Here is an 18,819-nt window from a genome sequence, read left to right on the forward strand (position 1 = left end):
CTGGTGTCCTAATACAAATAATACACATTGTATATTTGGTAGTATGCCATGTTTCAGTGTGTATATCTCTACATATGTTCTTACTGGAATTCCTCACTCTTCTACTTCCTGTTTGTCATTCAGATTTTTTTGAAAAAACAGCATAACAACAAGTCCCTATCAACTGCATGAGCTATATCACTGGAAAGTCTGTTCAAAGACCCTGGTTCCTTTCTTACCCTTGGGAAATTGTCCATGAGGAAACTGTGGTGGGGATTACAATTAACCCAAGTGTTCAGACTGAACCTGAGAGCCCTTTACCTCTCTGTATATCCCAGTGATTGTGTTTAGAGAAAGTTCTTTGTGTTAACCATCCCTTTTTTCCTGTTTATGTGACATTCTTTCTTGACCCTTATGGATTTCTAGAGCCAAAGACATTCCTTGGAAGAAACCTCAGGTCAAAGTATCCTGTTCTTCTGGTTCTCCTTACTTAAAACATTATCGCTGGCTACAAATCCAACCTGGTCATGACATATCTACACAAGATCAGGGGTACTCTGTGTTTGTGTGGGGTTAGTGAGGGAAAAGAGAGAGCAGGTATGAGAAAGGAATGTCCATTATCTCTAACACTACAGGGTAAAGAGTTACTGTCTCTTTTTCTAGACTGTTTGTTTCATTCACCATTATTATTTCTATTTGCATATCTCAGGTAATTCTTTCCTCCTCCACCCCCTCCTCCTGCCGCTCCATTTATCCTGGCACTGAGAACAGTATGAACTCTGAGTCTGTAATTACTCAAATCTCTGAATTCTGTTTGTAGACTGACTGATTTAACTCTCTCAACAGGACAATCATCTATCTCTCCTTGGTGTATGTGCTTGGCCATGTGATCAAGTCCATGGGTGCCTTACCAATACTGGGGGGACAAATGTTACACACGTGAGTAAAATCATGGAATAAACTAAACCACTTTTCCTCCATTGGGCAGGTAAATGTCTCACACATTCATTACAGATGTTTTTCTGTCTTCTTACCAATGATGTCCCTTTATTTTCCAATCTGTTTTAATACCAAATTGGTTAAGGAAAAAACTTTGACCAGTTGAACTCTCCTGCTTTATGTGAGCTCATTTGTTTTTATTAAATATTTGGGGACTACTAGAATGCCCAGTTAGTATCCTTTTGATAAAAACCTCATGTGCTTGAAGACATTAAAACCTTCATGCCCTCCATATTCCCTCACCTATTCACCCATCCACACATTGTACCTTTACCAGAGTTAAAAAAAACTGTCTGTGATATTTCCTTATAATACATTGTAGAATTCATTTTCAAAGCTTGGATTATTTCCATTTATGTGTAGTTCCATATATTCCAGTTTCTCTATCCCTCTTTATTAAGCTCTTGATGTTTATGATGCCAGAGACTCTTGATAGATTCTGATGTCTGTTGGTTCAGTCAGTAGAGAAGATTAGAGTTGTTCAAGAAGCGGGTCGTACATATTCATGTTTATACTGTGCCTATATGTGTATTTTCCAATGAGTTAAGAATTTTATTTGAAATTTAATAAATATTAGATACCTCCTTATTTTTGTCCCCTCAGAAATCAGTGACACTACTCCTATTAGTTATGACTAGTTTAACATTTTATTTTGTGGTTACTAAGGATATGTGGGATAAGGGTTCACAAGGTCATTCTATTGAAGTGTCCCTTTGACTAAGACAAGATTGAGAACCAGTGCTTTAACTTTGGAGTTCCTTCAGTATCTGCTTCTATCTGTTGTGCACAAGGGGTAAATGAAACTATCAGGGACAAATCTCACCATGTAATGTATACTTTCTGGCAGAAACTCAAGGATTATAAGTGTACCTGAGTCTCCCCTAGGACTGAAGGCATATGGAAAATGCCCACAGTGTAGAAATGTGAAGGAGGTCTTTGCCCTTGTACACATTTTTTTTCTCTTGTAGCTCTATATTTTATTTCTACAGTTGTGTTTAGTATCAATATGGTTAGTACTCTCACCTCTCCATTTCAGAGTCCTATCAATGGTCGGCTTGAGTCTAATAGCTTTGGGGACAGGAGGTATCAAACCCTGTGTGGCAGCTTTTGGTGGAGACCAGTTTGAAGAAAAACATGTAAGAGTCCTGTAATTTCTGTGTTTTTCAAGAATGTAGAGCAGGCATCAAACGGCAGGTAACCATTTGCCAAGATTGAAGTGATCCACTAGTCAGATCATATCTGAGGAGCTGTGTTCAGTGCTGGGTACTGGTCATTAATAGAGGGAAAAACTGCAACATTTCAAAGGAAAGTGACCAGGATGGTAGATGGACTAAAAGATGCTCTTATGAAGAAAGGTTGAGGGAAATGGAGATATTTATAGCCTGGATAAGATAAGAATTAAAGAGAATATCTTAGCTGTCTATAGATATTTGAATGATATCAGTAATTAAACCAAAGATCAATGGCTGAAAGCTATAGGAAGCTAGCTTCTGGCTTGATGGAAAGAAAAACTTGAAATAGTTGGAAGTAGCGAGTTTACTCTCACTTGAGGTACTTAAGAAGATACATGGTAATCACTTTGGGAATGGGAAGTGATGAGTAGTACGGAGATGATTTAAGCATCTCTAGCTTTGAGATTCTATGAAAGGGGAAAAGGACCATTTGGAATAAAACAGAATGAGTTTCTCTAGATGAACCTGTCTGGATGACCATTCCTTCTTTTCCTAAATACTTGCCACTGTCAGTGGGAGGGGAAAACAGTATGAATAAAGGTAAAAATGGGCCTGTATAAGGAAGCAGTGACAACTAGGCAAGGGAAGTAGTCTATTCTTAGATCAGCCAACATTTCTAGCTTCCTCTTTTTTCCTCTCAGTTTTCTTTTTTGGCTGTCTTCATGTATTATTCCCTCTTCTGTAGCTGGTTACCATGTTTCTGGGTTTTCACTCTGTTCTTTCTCTGTGTCCTGTCTTCCTTCATGTCTCTAACCCTTCAGACCATTTGAGTTATTTTATATTCTTTATCTGCCTGAGGGTCCATAGATCATAATTGCTTGCTGACGTTGGAGAAACAACCAACCTCTGGCAACTGGGATTCTATGCACAATGAACTATACCCATAGATTGGTGTAATGAGTTTAAATGGGGACCAGAAGAGGAAGCAAAACACACCATAAATAGAAAATGAGGATTGTGCTGATGTGTCAGGAAAAGATCTGGGGTGTCAGAATGAAGCACAGAAGTGCACAATGAATAAAGCATCAGCAACTGTATTTGAAAATTGCTTCATTTTGTAACTGCTCCACAAAGATATTTCAATAATAGTACAAACCCACCTCCAGGTTTCCACCAGCCATTTCCAAGCCCACAGACATCCTTTTATACTCTTTGGCAGACTTCCCATAAACATTAGGTAAATTATCCTGTTTGACAGACAATTTACTCCACTGTCCCATGTTCTAGTCCTATTCCTACCACACATTCCACAAAATCAGTTACTTAATTTAGTCACTCAATCACTTAATAAATTCAGTTAATAAACATTTATTGTCTGTAGTATAACAGGTACTATGCTAGTGGGGATTACAGAAAATAATAAGATACAATTTCTGCCCTAAAGGAACTCAACCTACAGAAAGAAACAGACATTTAATGCAAAGAAACTAATATTAGAATAGATATGTATAGGACACAGTACATAGGCATAGTGTACAAGATGATCATTTTTGCCAAGATAAAGGGGTAAAAGAATGTTAAAGATGCTTGTACTAGGGTTTGAAAGATAGGGAAATGTTTGTCTGGGGTCAGCGAGATATGTTTTAAAATACCTGATATGATATTCACATACACATTCACAGAGGCAGTGCTTGAATCTGTCTCTGTGTATGTACCTCTCGCTTAGTCTGAACGTGAGGTAGGTCGTGGAGCTAGGAGGCATATTGCACTGATGATTTGGCCTTTTTTTTTTTCAGGCAGAGGAACGGACTAGGTACTTCTCAGTCTTCTACCTCTCCATCAATGCAGGGAGCTTGATTTCTACATTTGTCACACCCATGCTGAGAGGTTGGTATCTTTTCTGAGGGACTCTGTATAAGCTTTACTCAGGCCAGCCAGAAATCTGTTCAAGGCTTCCTCCTGTCCATCTTCTCCTTTTATAAGGGTTTGAAAATCTGAGAGAATTTCTTTTAACCTTGCTTTGTCTGGCCCAAAAGAAGGATTGTGGATTAGGTGATGGGAAGAAAGAGGATGGCTATGTCTATGACCTCAAAAACCTGAGCTTACAGAATAGAACATCAAAGACTTAAGATTCAGGATCAATTTGTTTTGTTTTGTTTTGTTTTCCTGTAGGAGATGTGCAATGTTTTGGGAAAGACTGCTATGCATTGGCTTTTGGAGTTCCAGGATTGCTTATGGTGATAGCTCTTGGTAAGTGCAGTGGGGCAAAGGAAACTAATAGCCACTGATGCCTTCCACATGTAAAGGGTGATGTAAGCACTTTACACAAACTATTTCATTCAGTCCTCACACTAACCTATTAGGTAAGTGTTATTATAGGGGTTTTCCCTAGACGTTGGAGATAAATTAACTGAATAAAGTCAGAAACCTCAAAAAAAAGTTCCCAAGGTTACATAACTAATAAGAAGTTTCCTAGAGAGCTTTAAGAAAGACTGATCCCTGGACCCTATGTAGGACTAATTAAATCAGGATCTCTGTGGGATAAGGCCTTGGCATCTGTAATTTTTTAAGTATCTAGGTGATTCTAATGTGTAGTCAAGGTTGAGATGTACTGATCTACACTACAGTATATAATGAAGCAAGGAAAATAATCCTTCCTTTTGAACTAGCTTATTTCATCTGATGGTTATTTATCTGGTAATTGAAAGACTTTTAAAATTCGTTGGGCCTTTTAAAGTAGCTTCTAGGTTTAGCCGTTTCTGCCCTGCTCTGCAATGCTCCCAAGAAGTTTGCTCTTAAGCAAAGAGAATAAGAGAAGTTGGATAAGTAGGGGGAAACTGATGCAACTTAGATCAAGTGGCATTCTCTTTACCACAGGGAACCCAGCAATGGAAGTGGAAGGGGGATGTGTGTGTTGCTTAGTTTACACAGCCTAAGGGGAAACTTGGACATGATTGTTTCTAATCATTGACCTGGAAACCTGTTCTCACACTGAGCCTTTGGGTGACACCCCCCACTGGAAGATATCCAGTCCAAACACATAAAGAGCTCAATAGAGGATAAAGAGCCCAGAGACTCAATGTTCCATCTGATTATTTTCTACCGGGGGTTGGGGGGGGGGCTAATATTATTATATCAGATTGCAATTCCAATTCCAAGGAAATTTATGCGTAATTCCTGGAGCCCTGTGATAATACATTCTCTGCTTCCTTCTCCCTTTGAAGCCAAATATTTTCCTGGTTTTCCTCTGATTAGTACTATGTCTTTTTCTCTGGATCATTGCACAATAATATTATTTACATATCAGAGTAATTATGAAGATCAAAAGAGATGCTGTAATGGAAATGTTTAATAAATTATGAAATGTTAAATAAGTGTTAGCTGTCATCATTAGTCAGCTGCTTCAATTTTCTGGGTACTAATAAGTCAGTTCTCTGACTTTTCACTATAATTAAATTTATTCATTTGATTTTTTTCACTCATTAATTTGATAGACATTGACTTAATGAGCCGTTTGTGTGTCAGATTCTATGCTAGGTTTTGGGGTCACACTGGTGAATTAGATAGCTACAGAATTCATGCTTTCAAATAATTTATTTGGTCTAGCAGGAGGAGGGAGACAGATAAGAAAACAGGAAATTTCAATATAGTATGATCACTGTCACAGCTGGTGAAATACAGAGAAAGCTATAGGAACACATAGGAGGGATATCTGACTAAGACTTCGAGGGTCAGGAAAGAAATGATGTGTAAGGTAAGACCTAAAGGATTAGCAGCAATTAATTCAAAGATTAATCAAAGAAAAGATTGAAAGTGAAACAGAAATAGGACACGGTATCTGTAAGACAAGGAGATGAGAAATAGTATGACATATTTGAAGGCCTTAAAGGAATTCAAATTGCCTGGAGCATAAATGGAAAGATAGGAGAAATTGACAGAAACTAGATAATGAAGGGCCTTTTAACCTACTAAGGAATTAGAACTTTATCAGGAGACTAGTAGGGAGCTTCAAAAGGATTTTGAATAGAGGAATGATGGTTAGATTTTTATTTTTCAGTGGTATTTCTGACTGTAGTGTGGAGAAAAAATGGGTTAAGGGTGAGACAAGGATACCCTTTGTCTTGATTACTGAATTTTGGTACTCCCTTAAATTTTGTGCTCAAGGTGAGTGCCTCACTTAGCTCACCCTCCTTGGCCCTGACAGAATTGACAAACTTGGTATGATTAGATGTGTGAAAGTAAGGGAGAAGAAAAGCCAAGATTGAATGTAGGGCTCTGGCTTGAGCAAATGGTGGATAGTAGGGTCATTAACTGATAATAAGGAAGAAGAGGTTTGGGGCAATACTAATGAATTTAGTTTTGGACATGTTACATTTTAGATGTCCTTGGAACATTTAATTGGGAGTATCAAACATTTATTTGGAAATACAGGTTTAAAGTTCAGAAGAAATGTTTCAGCTATAAAGATCTGGAGCTATTAATATATGTATAGCAATTAATTCATGAAAATGGATGGAATAACTAAGAGATAATAAGAGTACGGTAAAAAGACAGCAAGGATAGAACCGTGAGGAACACTGGTATTTAAAAGACAGTCAAATGATCTAAGCACCAGGAATTAGAGATAAACAAGTTATGGTACCTATTTGCAAGGAATTTTATTTTCCTGGTAAAGATACAGATAAGTGAACAATGAAGTTCTATTCACTGTGATAAGTGCAGAAATAAAGATATCTACAAGGAAGTGCAGCAAAGGCATGAGTAACTAGGTTGCACTGAAGTTATTCAAATAAAGATTCACAAAAGAAAAGTTGGGGAATGGCTCTCCAGGTAGGAAAAAAACAGTGCAAATGGAGAGGCAAAAATCGTATTTTGAGAACCAGGGTGATTTCATTAATGCCAGAATCAAATTAAGGGGCAATCTCTATGGCATAAACCTTTAGAATAATGTTTCAAATTTGTATGGGAATGAGTCTTAATGTAATGAAAACTTAATAATGATTATTTTCTCCAATATATAGATTGTCAATTCTTTGTTATGTATTTATATTATTAAATGAGATTATTCAGTGTTGAGCATACCTTTATACAAGCCAGCATTTACTTGTAAGTTCTTGTATTTCCTTTACAATAAAAATGTGTTAAGGGTCAAATTTTGTATTTGAATTAGGTAAAGGGTTCAACAGTTAACAACAAAAAAAGACAGGCAAAGAGGGGAAACCCACAAATGAGACTAAGAAGGAATGGCCAAAGTGATAGTTGTTCTATCTTGGCTACCAAGAGGATTTCAAGAAGGGACTCATTCAGAGTAACAAATGTTACTGACTGGGAAAGCAAGATAAGGGTGGAAAATGTCCATTAAATATAGTGACAAGAGGGTCATTGATTTGATGATATCATCTATGGTAGATTGGTGGAGATTCGAGACTAATTAGAGTAAATTGGGAAGTGAATAAGAGGGATGAAAGGGAAGACAGTATTTATAGCTGAAAGGTGACATGGAGTCAAGAGAGGATGTTGAGCATGCTTGAATGTCATTAGGAAGACTCCAGTAAAGAAACATGTTGAAGATGTAAGATAAAACAGTATAATCAGTATGAAAGCACACATGGCACAATTGCCTTTATACAGGAGGAGGAACATCAATCACCCTCACCTAAATGGAGAGAGGAGAGGATGGGTGTGGATACAGAAGTTAATAGATTTGGTGGCAAGAAGTTGAGGGGGTTTTCATTTGAAGCCTTCTATCTTCTTTGTGAAGTAAGAGGCAACGTCTACTAGTGGGAGGAGATGGTAGAGAAACTCAAGGTCCCTACTCAGCTTCTTTAGTTAAGTGGCCTTGAAATTTAAGTGTGAACTTGTCAAGGTCTTCCTTTTATCACTTCACTGTCACTTTTTAGACCAGAATTCCTGAGAATTTCAGCCTCTTTCTAGGATCATTCTTAGTTTCAAGAGCAGTCTATTTCCTGTCCAAAATCTTCCACTTATCTAGATACCTCTTTATCTGCCCACTGGTCTCCCAGGATTAGCATTCTTTTCTCTGAACTATTTTTTCTATCAACAGTAAGAAGGCTGTGGTAGGTAAAGGGTGCTATTTGGAGAAGCTTTGGGAAAACTGAGAGGATAAATAAAGAAAAAGTGGTAGAGTGAATCTGACTGAGAGGAATGGAGAAATTAGAAAGTTAAGATAGAGAAAAGTAAGGTGATTCAGGCATTCTAGATGTAAGGATATTGGAAATTGCTACTGGTCACTGAGAAAAGCATCTTGGGTAGCAGATCTACTAGAGGGGCATCTGGCTAGAGCTGGGAAGTCCATTCAGGAGGAAAGTACATCTGGGAGGGTACCAAGATGGAGGTTTCTCACGGATTTTAGTTAAATTTAATAAACTTGAAAAAAATTTACTTTTTTATAATTATAAAACTAATATCTCATTGCTGGTAAAATAAAGGAGAAAATAAGAAAATTAAATTCACCTATAGATAACTGTGGAGATGTGGTTAAAGGATAAAGATGGGCGTTGAGGGAAAGAGAATGAGCTCAAGAACAGAAATAGAACAGAAAAGAATTTTTCATAGGAATGATGAATAGTGGTTAGAGGATAAGGTGCCAAATGGAGAATAATGAAAGGTAAAGTGGAAAGTGGTAGGTTGAGGGGGAGCTCCATTGCAGACAGGGGCCACCTCTTTTTTATCTTTATTACCAGTAGTATCTAGCAGAGTGTGTAATGGAAGAATGAATGAATGAGGTGCTTTATGGTGGTTAAGAGTATAGATTCTTGAGTCAGGCCTCAGGTCAAAAATGCAGTTTCTGGCACTTTCTTGTACAGATTGCTTAATTTCTTTAATCCTTGATTTCTTCATGTGTAAAATAGAGTATTACATATTTTGTCAGGTTAAATCAGTACTGAATGTAAAATGCCTAACACTTTACATATAATAATAAATCTTCAAGAGATCATTAATGATAATAATAACCACCAGGATAATAATGAATTTGGGAAGGCCTTCCATGCCAGGAGTTTGGGCTTGTTAGGCAGGTCCTGGAAAAAGGATTTTAATTTGGCATCAGATAAAAGAAGAAGAGAACAGGACTGAGAAACTAGTTGGTGGCCATTTTGATAATGCAGGGTAGAAGTTATGAGGTCCTACACAAGAGTCACAGCAGTGGTGATGCAAAAGAGGGGGCAGGCAGGAAATGCACTGAAGACAGAGGGTCAGTGAAAGTTCCTAATATGTCAGATGTAGAGATGAAGAAAGAAGAGTGAGAATTCAAAGGTGACTTTCATTTCTGTGATAACAGGAAAGTCTCAACACTGACCATTTTGGCTCCCATAGTTTTTCTAACTCCAAAGTCAGATAGCGTCAGTCATTTCCCTCCCTTTATGAGATGTGCCAGTTACTCCTATATTTCAGCATTCTGTCCTTAGTGTTTACATACTGAATGTGCTAAATGAGAAGCTAAGAACTTTATTTGTCTATCAACTGCAGTTGTGTTTGCAATGGGAAGCAAAATATACAGAAAACCACCTCCTGAAGGAAACATAGTGACTCAAGTTGTCAGATGTATCTGGGTAAGTCCATGAATTGTTTACCTACCTTTTTCAGTCAAAGGGAAAGAGATGCTGTGCTGAGCATATAGGCCTTCAAACATGGCTTCTCTCAATGACCTCTGCTCTACTGTGCCTTTTGGCAAACTGAGATTAATCGGTCTTCCCTCTGTGCCTCTACTTAACCATTAAGTTAAAAATAATGTAATCATTTTTAAAAATGGGCAAAAGTCTTCTGAAATGTAGTTATGTATGTTACCAACAGAAAATAAGGATAGGTAAAATTAGATTTGAAATATTCTGAAATTCAATGCCTGATGAAATCAAAAGGTTGGAGTAAGTCACTTAAGAGTTATGTGTGTTTAAGGGAAGAGATAATGAATTGGAAAAAGCAGGGGATTTTTTTTGGTCTCTCCTCTGATATCTACGCTCTGCCCTAGTTTGCCATTTCCAACCGTTTGAAGAACCGTTCTGCGGACATTCCGAAGCGAGAGCACTGGCTGGACTGGGCAGCTGAGAAATACCCAGTAAGTTGGAACTGCAGAAACATCTGATGCCTCCATGTAGTCTTTCCTAATGTCCAAACTGATTCCCTCCTGCTGTATTTGACCTCTTCTCTTACTGTTCTGGGCCACTTCTACTGTAAGCAAGAAAACCCTATCTGGCAATTCAGCCTGTTCCTTCTCACCCCTTCTTGCAGAGGCAGCTCATTATGGATGTGAAGGCACTGACCAGGGTACTATTTCTTTATATCCCATTGCCCATGTTCTGGGCTCTTTTGGATCAGCAGGTAAGAATGGAGACACGAGGGAGGGGACATGGGAATATATGTATACGTATAGCTGATTCACTTTGTTATACAGCAGAAACTAACACATCATTGTAAAACAATTATACTCTAATAAAGATGTTAAAAAAAAAAAAAAGAATAGTTCTTTTGAAAGCTACCCCTTCCTCCAGCCCCTTCCCTCTCAGAGAAAAGGATTTCTTTTAATAGCATCTGTTTGCTCTAGGGCTCACGATGGACCTTGCAAGCCACCAGGATGAATGGGAATTTGGTGAGTAGCAGAGATTTTTCCAGGGAAGTCTATCATTTTCTTTATAATCCATATTAAGGAGAAATTTCTTTGTGTTTTTGCCTGAAAACTGACATAAGATCATAATAGATGTGCCTTTAGCATGAAGATACTGAGTAGGCAAAATAAAGAAAGCAAATCTAGAAATAAAAAGCAGAATCTTATCTTTAGAAATCAGAAATGTAAGGATGGAAAGGTTTAAATGTATTCAAAGAAGCATTGAGAGGATAGCAAATGAAGTGATAGAGCCTGGGGAAGTGGATGTTTTCTTCCATCTAAGCCTGGCCAGGGAACAGCAGGTTTGATTGCTGCTACAACACAATTGACACCATCTCTTAGGCAGGGCTAACAGCAGAGGACCCAGAGGTGGGGTATTTTGTACATGGATACAGAAATAATGGGAAACTTGTAAACATTATTTCCTCTTTTTCCAATTTCCATTCATTGGCAAAAATGCTTCTCTCATTTGTTCCCACTTCCTAGATTATTGTATTGTTTTTCTATCATCTCAGCTGTGAAGAGGGCAGGGTGGAATGATGCCAGGGTTTTATGATGCCAGTCTGTTTGGAGCCTGCTTAATATAATTTCACCTTTTTCCTTCCCCTGGCTGTCCAGGATTTACCATGTTTGTCCTCTTTTTGACCTCCTGGAGAACAACTTCAGAAACACTGTGTGTCAGTGGGAGTCTTCACCCTAACCATGATGTCTTGTCCGTCATATTATTACCACCTACGACTGCAGTTACTGAGATTAATAAAAAACACACTGACTTTATTCTCTTTCAAGTTAAAGAAAGCATAGTGAACAGAAAATAAGATTCTCCCTTAAGCCCATCTGCCTTCAGGAGACATAGCCTAAAGCCATTCCCAGTCTCTTTCCCCCCCCCACCCCCCCCACCCCACCCCCCACCCCTGGCATACCCTTACAAGGATAATAGTGATCCTGAACCAAAGACCTGATGGATTTTACCTTAAGCTTCTCACCTGCTAATTAGCAAGATGGTTGATCTAGGCTTTTTTTTTTCTTTAGGCCACCATCTTAATGTGATTTGTTATCATGTTTCAGGGTTTTTTTGTGCTTCAGCCTGACCAGATGCAGGTAGGAGACTTCTCTATAGTCCCGGGTACTTATTTCTTTCCTCATCTACACCATTACCTGTAGTAGTAGGATTACCAACCATAATTTGATGCTTTTTTCCTTGTATGCTGAGGAGAGCTAAACATAGGAATGAAAATATTCTCTTTAAGCCCCACACTTCTCTTTCACATCCTCTGTTAAGTAAGTAGCTCCTGATCAACTCCAGGGAGACTGAGTTTTGAGCTCACAGGGAAAGTATAAGCACTGGATTTTTTTCCATGTCAAGTATCATGGAAATATTGTCAAAGAAAGTATAAGGCTTTGTCGTGTGAGCAACAAAATCAGAATCTCTGTTTATTGGTGACTCCCAGGTATCTTTTTAAACTCTTGTTCAACAATCCCCAATTCTTCCTTCTCTCATTCCTTTCTCCTGGCCATGACATTTTTCCCTTGGCTGTGGTGCTGAAGAAGATAAGTGAAAATGGGAGGGGAAAGCTCCCAGTTGATTGACAGAAAAACAGGTTCAGAGTGAAACTGGTTCCTTGGGATATTTGGAAGATAATGTGCTATGCAGGGGAAATAGAGTCTTGGGTGTAAAGAGACTGAAGGATGTGGAATCATTCTGTACATAGTATGATGAAAGTGTGTTTGGATGTGAGAGAGAGTGCACACATGCAAATGAGAGCACATGCTCACACTCATGATAGAAGAACATTGTAACTAATCCCTTTTACCATGGTGTTACAGGTACTAAATCCCTTTTTGGTTCTTATCTTCATCCCATTGTTTGACCTTGTCATTTATCCTCTGGTCTCCAAGTGTGGCATTAACTTCACGTAAGTGCTCACTATGCCTATGTTGCTCCAAACTGACTCAACATTTGCCCAGTATGATAAAGAGTCAATATCTTTTCTACTTAGTGATGATTTGTTTTGATTTATCATTTTTCTGCTTCTGTTTATCCATGTTAGATTAAACGCCTGTTAATACTGAAGGACGGGAATTAGATCTAATTAATTCTTATGATAGAGAGTCCAAGCCATTACTGCAGACTTACGTATGTGATGTTGAAGAGTTAGGACTATACTTCATGGGAAGTCACAAAGTATGTGAGATTAGGCTCCTAAACCAACTTGTTGCTTTGTTCTTGAAAGTTGCCTCTTCAAAGAAGTCCAGAGCCTTTGAGGATAACTAATCCCTTTAAATCTTCCACTGTCCCTATGAAACAAATGGGGGACCTCATAAGAGTGGGGATAGAATTGTCCCTAATTACTGCTTTCCCCCCCTTCTAAATAGAAGTGTTATTTTTTGTAAAGTTTGACAGAGGAGGGTGTTAAGTTTTCTCTAATTTCTGATTTAATAGCAATTTCCTTTTGATAACCACTTACCATATTCAGATGACCTTTTGTCATTTACTCATTTATTGAGCAGTTTATTGAGTTCAGCACCAAGTGCTATGCAAATGTAAAAGCACAAATCTTGCTCTTAAGGAGTTTACTCTTTAGTAAGGAAGCTAGAAAATATGCAAGGTTAATTATTGCAACAAGGTGAAATATGTTAAGTGCCCTAAGAAGGAAAGCAAAGTGCCAGGGAAATGCAGAGATGGAAGAGAGAGGCCAGGGTCAAGAAAGACTTCTGAAGGAGAGGAAAAGGAGGTAATAATATATAGTGACTGGTATATGGTAAATGTTCAGTAAATCTGGCTATATTACTATTATTTTTGTTATTATGACATAATGGATAAAAAATCATAAGCAAAGATAGAGGGAAAAATTTGGTGCATTACAGAGAACAATTCAGTATGACTCAAGTAAAAGTAGAAAGAAGGTTATATGAAGGGGAGGCAATACTTTGAAAAGTAATTGGGACCAAATTAGCTAAGCTTAGGGGGTTTAGATTTTATTCTTTAGAGTCTAGAGTTTAGCTATAATTGTCTCTTTCTTTCCCCTATAGATCACTTAGGAAAATGGCTGTTGGTATGATCCTAGCATGCCTGGCCTTTGCAGTTGCTGCTACTGTAGAGATAAAAATTAATGTGAGTACAATAAATCTTAAGCCATGAGGGCAGGACCATACCTATTTTGTTCACTTTTCTGACTTGTTCAATCTTGATTCCCTGGGCCCTAAGCACAGTACCTGTTTTAAAGAAGGTGCATAATAAGTGTTTGTGGTCAATGAGTAGATACAGGGGTAAAGCAGCAGTGCAAAATGAAGCCCACCTCCCACCTGAGTGATTCAGAGTATATTGTCAAGGAATTTCCAAACACCGGTATCCAAGATATATAACCATCTCTTAGATAGCTTACCAGACACTCAAACAAATAACTTTTGGCAGATTGAATAGCCACTATTAGGGAATGATGTATGAGGCCACAGCTCAGTCAAAAGGCATGGAGTTTGTTACCTGGCATCAGTGCTTGCTATATTGAGCTGGTGTTTACCCCCTCCAAACTGCCTTCAGAGTTTTCTAAGCCAAATGCTCTTTAGAGGTAGGAAACTGTGTCCTCCTGACAGCTAGGCTGTCGAGAAAGGACTGAGGTATGTGTTTTCATGGTATCTGAAGGGTTATTTGTTGGTAATTCTAACATGTGTTCTCTGTCCTAAGGAAATGGCCCCACCCCAACCAGATTCCCAAGAGATTTTCCTACAAGTCTTGAATCTGGCAGATAATGAGGTGAAGGTTACAGTGCTGGGAGATGAAAACAACTCTCTGTTGGCAGAGTCTGTCAAATCCTTTCAGGTGATGTATGGACTTGAATGAATCAGAAACACATTCAGATTATGTGCCAAGGCAGCAGCATAATACAGTGGTGAAGAGCATGCACTTGGGGAGTCAAACTGCCCCAGTCCAATTCCTGGTTCTGCCATTCCCTAGCTATAAGACCCTGAACAAGTTATTCGATCTCTAAGCCTCAGTTTTAGCATCTGTAAAATGGCAATAATTTTTATGTCATAAGCTATTGTAAGGATAAATATTATACGTAAAGTGCTTAGCATAATGTCTCTCAATAGGTTGTAATTTGTGTTATTATTTCAAACTGCCTTGTAACACACACCCAGTGGAAGAGTTTGGCTTGCATATTTTCACTACTATATTATACATATTCTGAAATATTCATTTAAAAATATTTTTTAAACAATAAAAGTAATATACACTTATTGTAGAAAATTGGGGAGTATGTCAAAAGATATAAAAACCACCTATAAATCCATCACATGGAGATAATCATAGTTAGCATTTTTGTATAAATGAATAAACAAATTTTGAAAAAGTGTTGAAACACTATATGCTGTATTGACCTTGATTTTTTTTTAACATTAACCATCATAAGCATTTTCCCATGCCCTTAGGTAAACTTTGAGAATGTGATTTTAATGGATACATAATATTCTATTCTGTGGATATAACATGGCTTAGTAAAATATTTCCTTATAGGTATTTAATTTTTTTGTTATTATACATAATTCTATAATGAACATCCGTACTCATAAATCTTTATTCAAGTCTCTAATTACTCCTATGGTATATTTCTAGAAATGGAAATACTAGGTTAAAGGGTAATGTTGAAAGTATCTAATGAGGTCACCTGCCCTGGGTTACTATGAGATTGTGATGTCCAAGATGGGGTAGAAGGTGAGTGTGACAGGCTCTTCATTCTATAGAAAATGCCACACTATTCCAAACTCCACCTGAAGACAAAAAGCCAGAATTTCCACTTCCAACTGAAATATCACAATTTGTCTGTCTACACTGAGCATTCTGTGGAGGAGAAAAAATGGTACACTCTGATCATTCGAGAAGATGGGAAAAGTATTTCTAGCATGATGGTAAGTTGAGGAATGGCCTAGTTTCCAAATTATCTTAGAGTACAATGACTGGGCTCATCAATATCTTACCAAGGATATGAATGATGATCAAAGTTTCTGATTATCAGTTCCCTCTTGTCAGCTGTAACTGATGTTTACTTCCCTCTATTGTAGGTAAAGGATGAAGAAAACAAAACAACCAATGGGATGACAGCCATGAGGTTTGGATGCCAAGGAGACCCAGGCCTCTCTGTTCTCTTGAATCTTGGGTCTCTTCTGATCTGTGGGGCTTCACATGAAGAGACTTCACATTCTACTTGTCTTGTACAGGGATTCTCTTCCTAGAATGTCAAGAGAATTAGTGTCAGAAGGCATTTCCCAGGGCAGTGAGAAGCATAGATTCAAAACCAAGTCTTTTGGCTTGCTTTCTCATGTGGTATTCAAAGATGACCCTGTATTTATGTACGCCCCCTGTGCTCTGCAACATAAATCTCTTCTGCTGAATTTTATCCACTTATCTTGCTCTTAGGAAAATAACTGAATTCTTTCCTCTCTGTGATCACCAGAGAGAAATTTAGAAGTAAGCAAATAATCCTCCCTTTGTTATTGGTAGTTGAATATCTTTTATAGTTACTGTGTTTTTTAAGTAAAATTTAAAATAAACCTATAGGGGCCTCATGGTTTAGTAAAGGCAACACACTTGAAGTCAAAAGACTTGGTTTTGAATCTAGGTAAGGCTGAAGGTCTTGTTAGACAGCCTGGGACATTTACAGAAATGGAACCTTGAAGGGGGTCACCTGCTCACTGGGGCAGGAATCTGACATGAAATAGACAGATGCATGTGCCTATGGCCATCAAGATTAGATGGTTGCTGTTGAGAATAGCATTTTAGAGGAGAGCTTTCAATAAAAAGTTTGAATTTCACTGAAGGGTGGAACAGTCATAATAATCTGCTTTTGCATATGCAGCTTCAGAAAAAGTAAACAGATCAAAAATAAGTAAGACAACAATGAGGATAGGACTTCCCTGGGTCAGAGAGCAATGGGAACCTCCAGGAAGGATGAAAGGGAGCAATTTCTAGGTTAGTGCAGGATGATTGAATGTCCAGAAATCAATATCAAGGATTTTAGAGGGAACTGCTCTTCTAATCCCATGGGCCAGGGACCAATGCAAATGCTACCAGAAACCCAAACTGAGGGAGCAATTTAGCGGCCCGGGTTCAAAAGACTAGAAAGATGGTTCTGGAAGAGTCCAGGGTTATCTGCAGACCCAAAACAATGATAGCTCAACCTACTGTGGGCTGGGAGTCTGAGTTTTGCATAAGTCAAATCAGACTTCATTTGTAAGAGGATAAAGTATCAGTTTTATATAAATACTGGTACGTATTTATACATATACATATACATATATATATATATATATATATATATATATACACACACACACACACACATAATTATTTTTCTTAGTGGAGTCTCAGTTGATGAATTACACCATTAGAAGACGGAAAGAAGTTAGGTGCACCTAAGGTAGGTTAGTAAGGAGACTCGGACTGCCATGGGTGATCACAATAGTGTCATCCCAGCTGAAATCAGGTGAGAGTGTGGCAGATAAAAAGTTAATACCTGAGGAAAGAAAAAGTTAGGGACAGCTAAGACTACTGATTGCTTCTTACATGTGAGTTCATTTATTCACACAGTTAACAATATACATCATGTACCTTTTATGTGCCAGCCACTATTCTAGGCACTAGGCATATAGCAGTAAACAAAACAGAAAAGGCCCCTGCCCTTTTATCAGGTGGGAGAGTCTGTCTGATCTGTAACAATGTCTCTACCCTTAGGTTTGTTAACACTTTGCATGAAGAGCTCAACATCTCCCTGGGTACAGATACCTCCCTCGGTGTTGAAGAAGACTATGGTGTGTCTGCTTACAGAACTGTGCAAAGAGGAGAGTAAGAGCATTACCCTTGTAATTTTACTTTTATCAACAACTGTTTTTTAAATGCTTTCTTTGCATATAGGTGGGAGGATTAGGTATATCTCAGCTAATTTTAAATATACACAGATTCCTGCTCTCTTTCGACCTTTGCCTCCTTCCCTCAGTCTCACCTTTTTCTGCATAGATATATTGAGACCATGCTTGTTGTAAAGGCCATACTGTATAGTCAACAATGCCATCTCTGGGAGGTTTGCCAGTTTATTACTGGCTTCCACTCCTACCCTTTGGTAACTCCTATTAACACCTCGTTCGAGCTTATCCTTTCAGGTTCACTGTTTTATGCTGTTCCACTAATTCATAAGACTTAGAAGAGAAAAATTCTTAAAATTTAGATGAGAAGACTTAGAGTCTGAAGTTCACAAAAGAAGACAATTTGTGCCTTCTGCATTCAGGTTTAAGGTTTAAAAAAAAAATTAGCCAACAGACAATGAAGAGCTCAGATCAGGGGTAGAAAAAACCTGGCATGAAAATAATTCACTCTGAGACTCCTCTCCTCAAAGAGAAATGGTAGCTTTGCTGATTGATTCACCATCAGTAGAGAGATGAAATCTCTCTTTCCTCCAGAGATGGGAATGCTTTTCTAAACTGTAATGTCTATTCTAACCTAAAATTGTCCTGTTCCAGATATTCTGCAGTGCCATGTAGAACAAAAAATGAGGACTTTTCACTCAATTTGGGTCTACTAGACTTTGGTGCAGCTTATCTGTTTGTTATTACTAATGTAAGTAGCTCATGGCCACCCTTACTCTCTCCTTCCATGTATCTGTATCTATATTTATGTCTGTATAACTATATCATATCTATATATATAAATCTATATCTATCTGAATCTGTATCTGTCCTGGGACCCAAATAAGACTCTGTGGCAAGACAGCATCACATACTTATTTCTAGTGAACGGTGATAGTTTCTATAGTGACTTTAGAAAACCTACTAAGGTCTCCATGAGGACTTAAAAGAGATAACATTGGCAACAGGCACAGGGTCTTGGGGAATGGTAGACATAATTTATCTTGAGTCATTGCTATGAGGTGACATGGTTTGCTGCAGTCTCATTATGGCCCCAAGAAAACAAAAATTGTTTAAGTCTTCTTGACTGACTCCACATGTGGGTCTCCTAGCTCCTTGGAAACTGATCTGCTAGCATATCACAGCCTGAAA

The 18,819-nt window shown here is 38.1% G+C and overlaps 3 protein-coding genes across 3 annotated transcripts in view; 2 read left to right on the top strand and 1 right to left on the bottom strand.

Annotated features, from left to right (window-relative positions):
- Window positions 1–9,662, top strand: part of EAF2 (ELL associated factor 2) — a 77,439-nt gene extending 67,777 nt beyond the window's left edge. Inside the window, exons 9-13 of the transcript XR_003792435.1 lie at window positions 826–918; window positions 2,015–2,114; window positions 3,947–4,037; window positions 4,323–4,400; window positions 9,639–9,662. The gene's annotated coding sequence lies outside the window, so the exon portion shown is untranslated. The remainder of the gene's footprint in view (window positions 1–825; window positions 919–2,014; window positions 2,115–3,946; window positions 4,038–4,322; window positions 4,401–9,638) is intronic.
- SLC15A2 (solute carrier family 15 member 2) overlaps window positions 1–18,819 on the top strand; it is a 36,827-nt gene that overhangs the window by 9,933 nt on the left and 8,075 nt on the right. Inside the window, exons 4-19 of the mRNA XM_029215394.1 lie at window positions 826–918; window positions 2,015–2,114; window positions 3,947–4,037; window positions 4,323–4,400; window positions 9,639–9,721; window positions 10,138–10,224; window positions 10,398–10,487; window positions 10,711–10,755; window positions 11,839–11,871; window positions 12,598–12,686; window positions 13,804–13,885; window positions 14,456–14,590; window positions 15,514–15,678; window positions 15,832–15,878; window positions 17,501–17,611; window positions 18,283–18,379. Of these exons, the coding sequence (XP_029071227.1) occupies window positions 826–918; window positions 2,015–2,114; window positions 3,947–4,037; window positions 4,323–4,400; window positions 9,639–9,721; window positions 10,138–10,224; window positions 10,398–10,487; window positions 10,711–10,755; window positions 11,839–11,871; window positions 12,598–12,686; window positions 13,804–13,885; window positions 14,456–14,590; window positions 15,514–15,678; window positions 15,832–15,878; window positions 17,501–17,611; window positions 18,283–18,379 (1,426 nt within the window). The remainder of the gene's footprint in view (window positions 1–825; window positions 919–2,014; window positions 2,115–3,946; window positions 4,038–4,322; window positions 4,401–9,638; window positions 9,722–10,137; window positions 10,225–10,397; window positions 10,488–10,710; window positions 10,756–11,838; window positions 11,872–12,597; window positions 12,687–13,803; window positions 13,886–14,455; window positions 14,591–15,513; window positions 15,679–15,831; window positions 15,879–17,500; window positions 17,612–18,282; window positions 18,380–18,819) is intronic.
- ILDR1 (immunoglobulin like domain containing receptor 1) overlaps window positions 1–18,819 on the bottom strand; it is a 94,278-nt gene that overhangs the window by 5,836 nt on the left and 69,623 nt on the right. The window contains exons 8-9 of the transcript XR_003792434.1: window positions 15,748–15,998; window positions 13,927–13,986 (exon numbers count right to left, since the gene is read on the bottom strand). The gene's annotated coding sequence lies outside the window, so the exon portion shown is untranslated. The remainder of the gene's footprint in view (window positions 1–13,926; window positions 13,987–15,747; window positions 15,999–18,819) is intronic.

The sequence above is a fragment of the Monodon monoceros genome, unplaced genomic scaffold (genome assembly GCF_005190385.1).
Source record: "Monodon monoceros isolate NGI ecotype Baffin Bay Population unplaced genomic scaffold, NGI_Narwhal_1 Super_Scaffold_11, whole genome shotgun sequence".
Lineage (NCBI taxonomy): Eukaryota > Metazoa > Chordata > Mammalia > Artiodactyla > Monodontidae > Monodon > Monodon monoceros.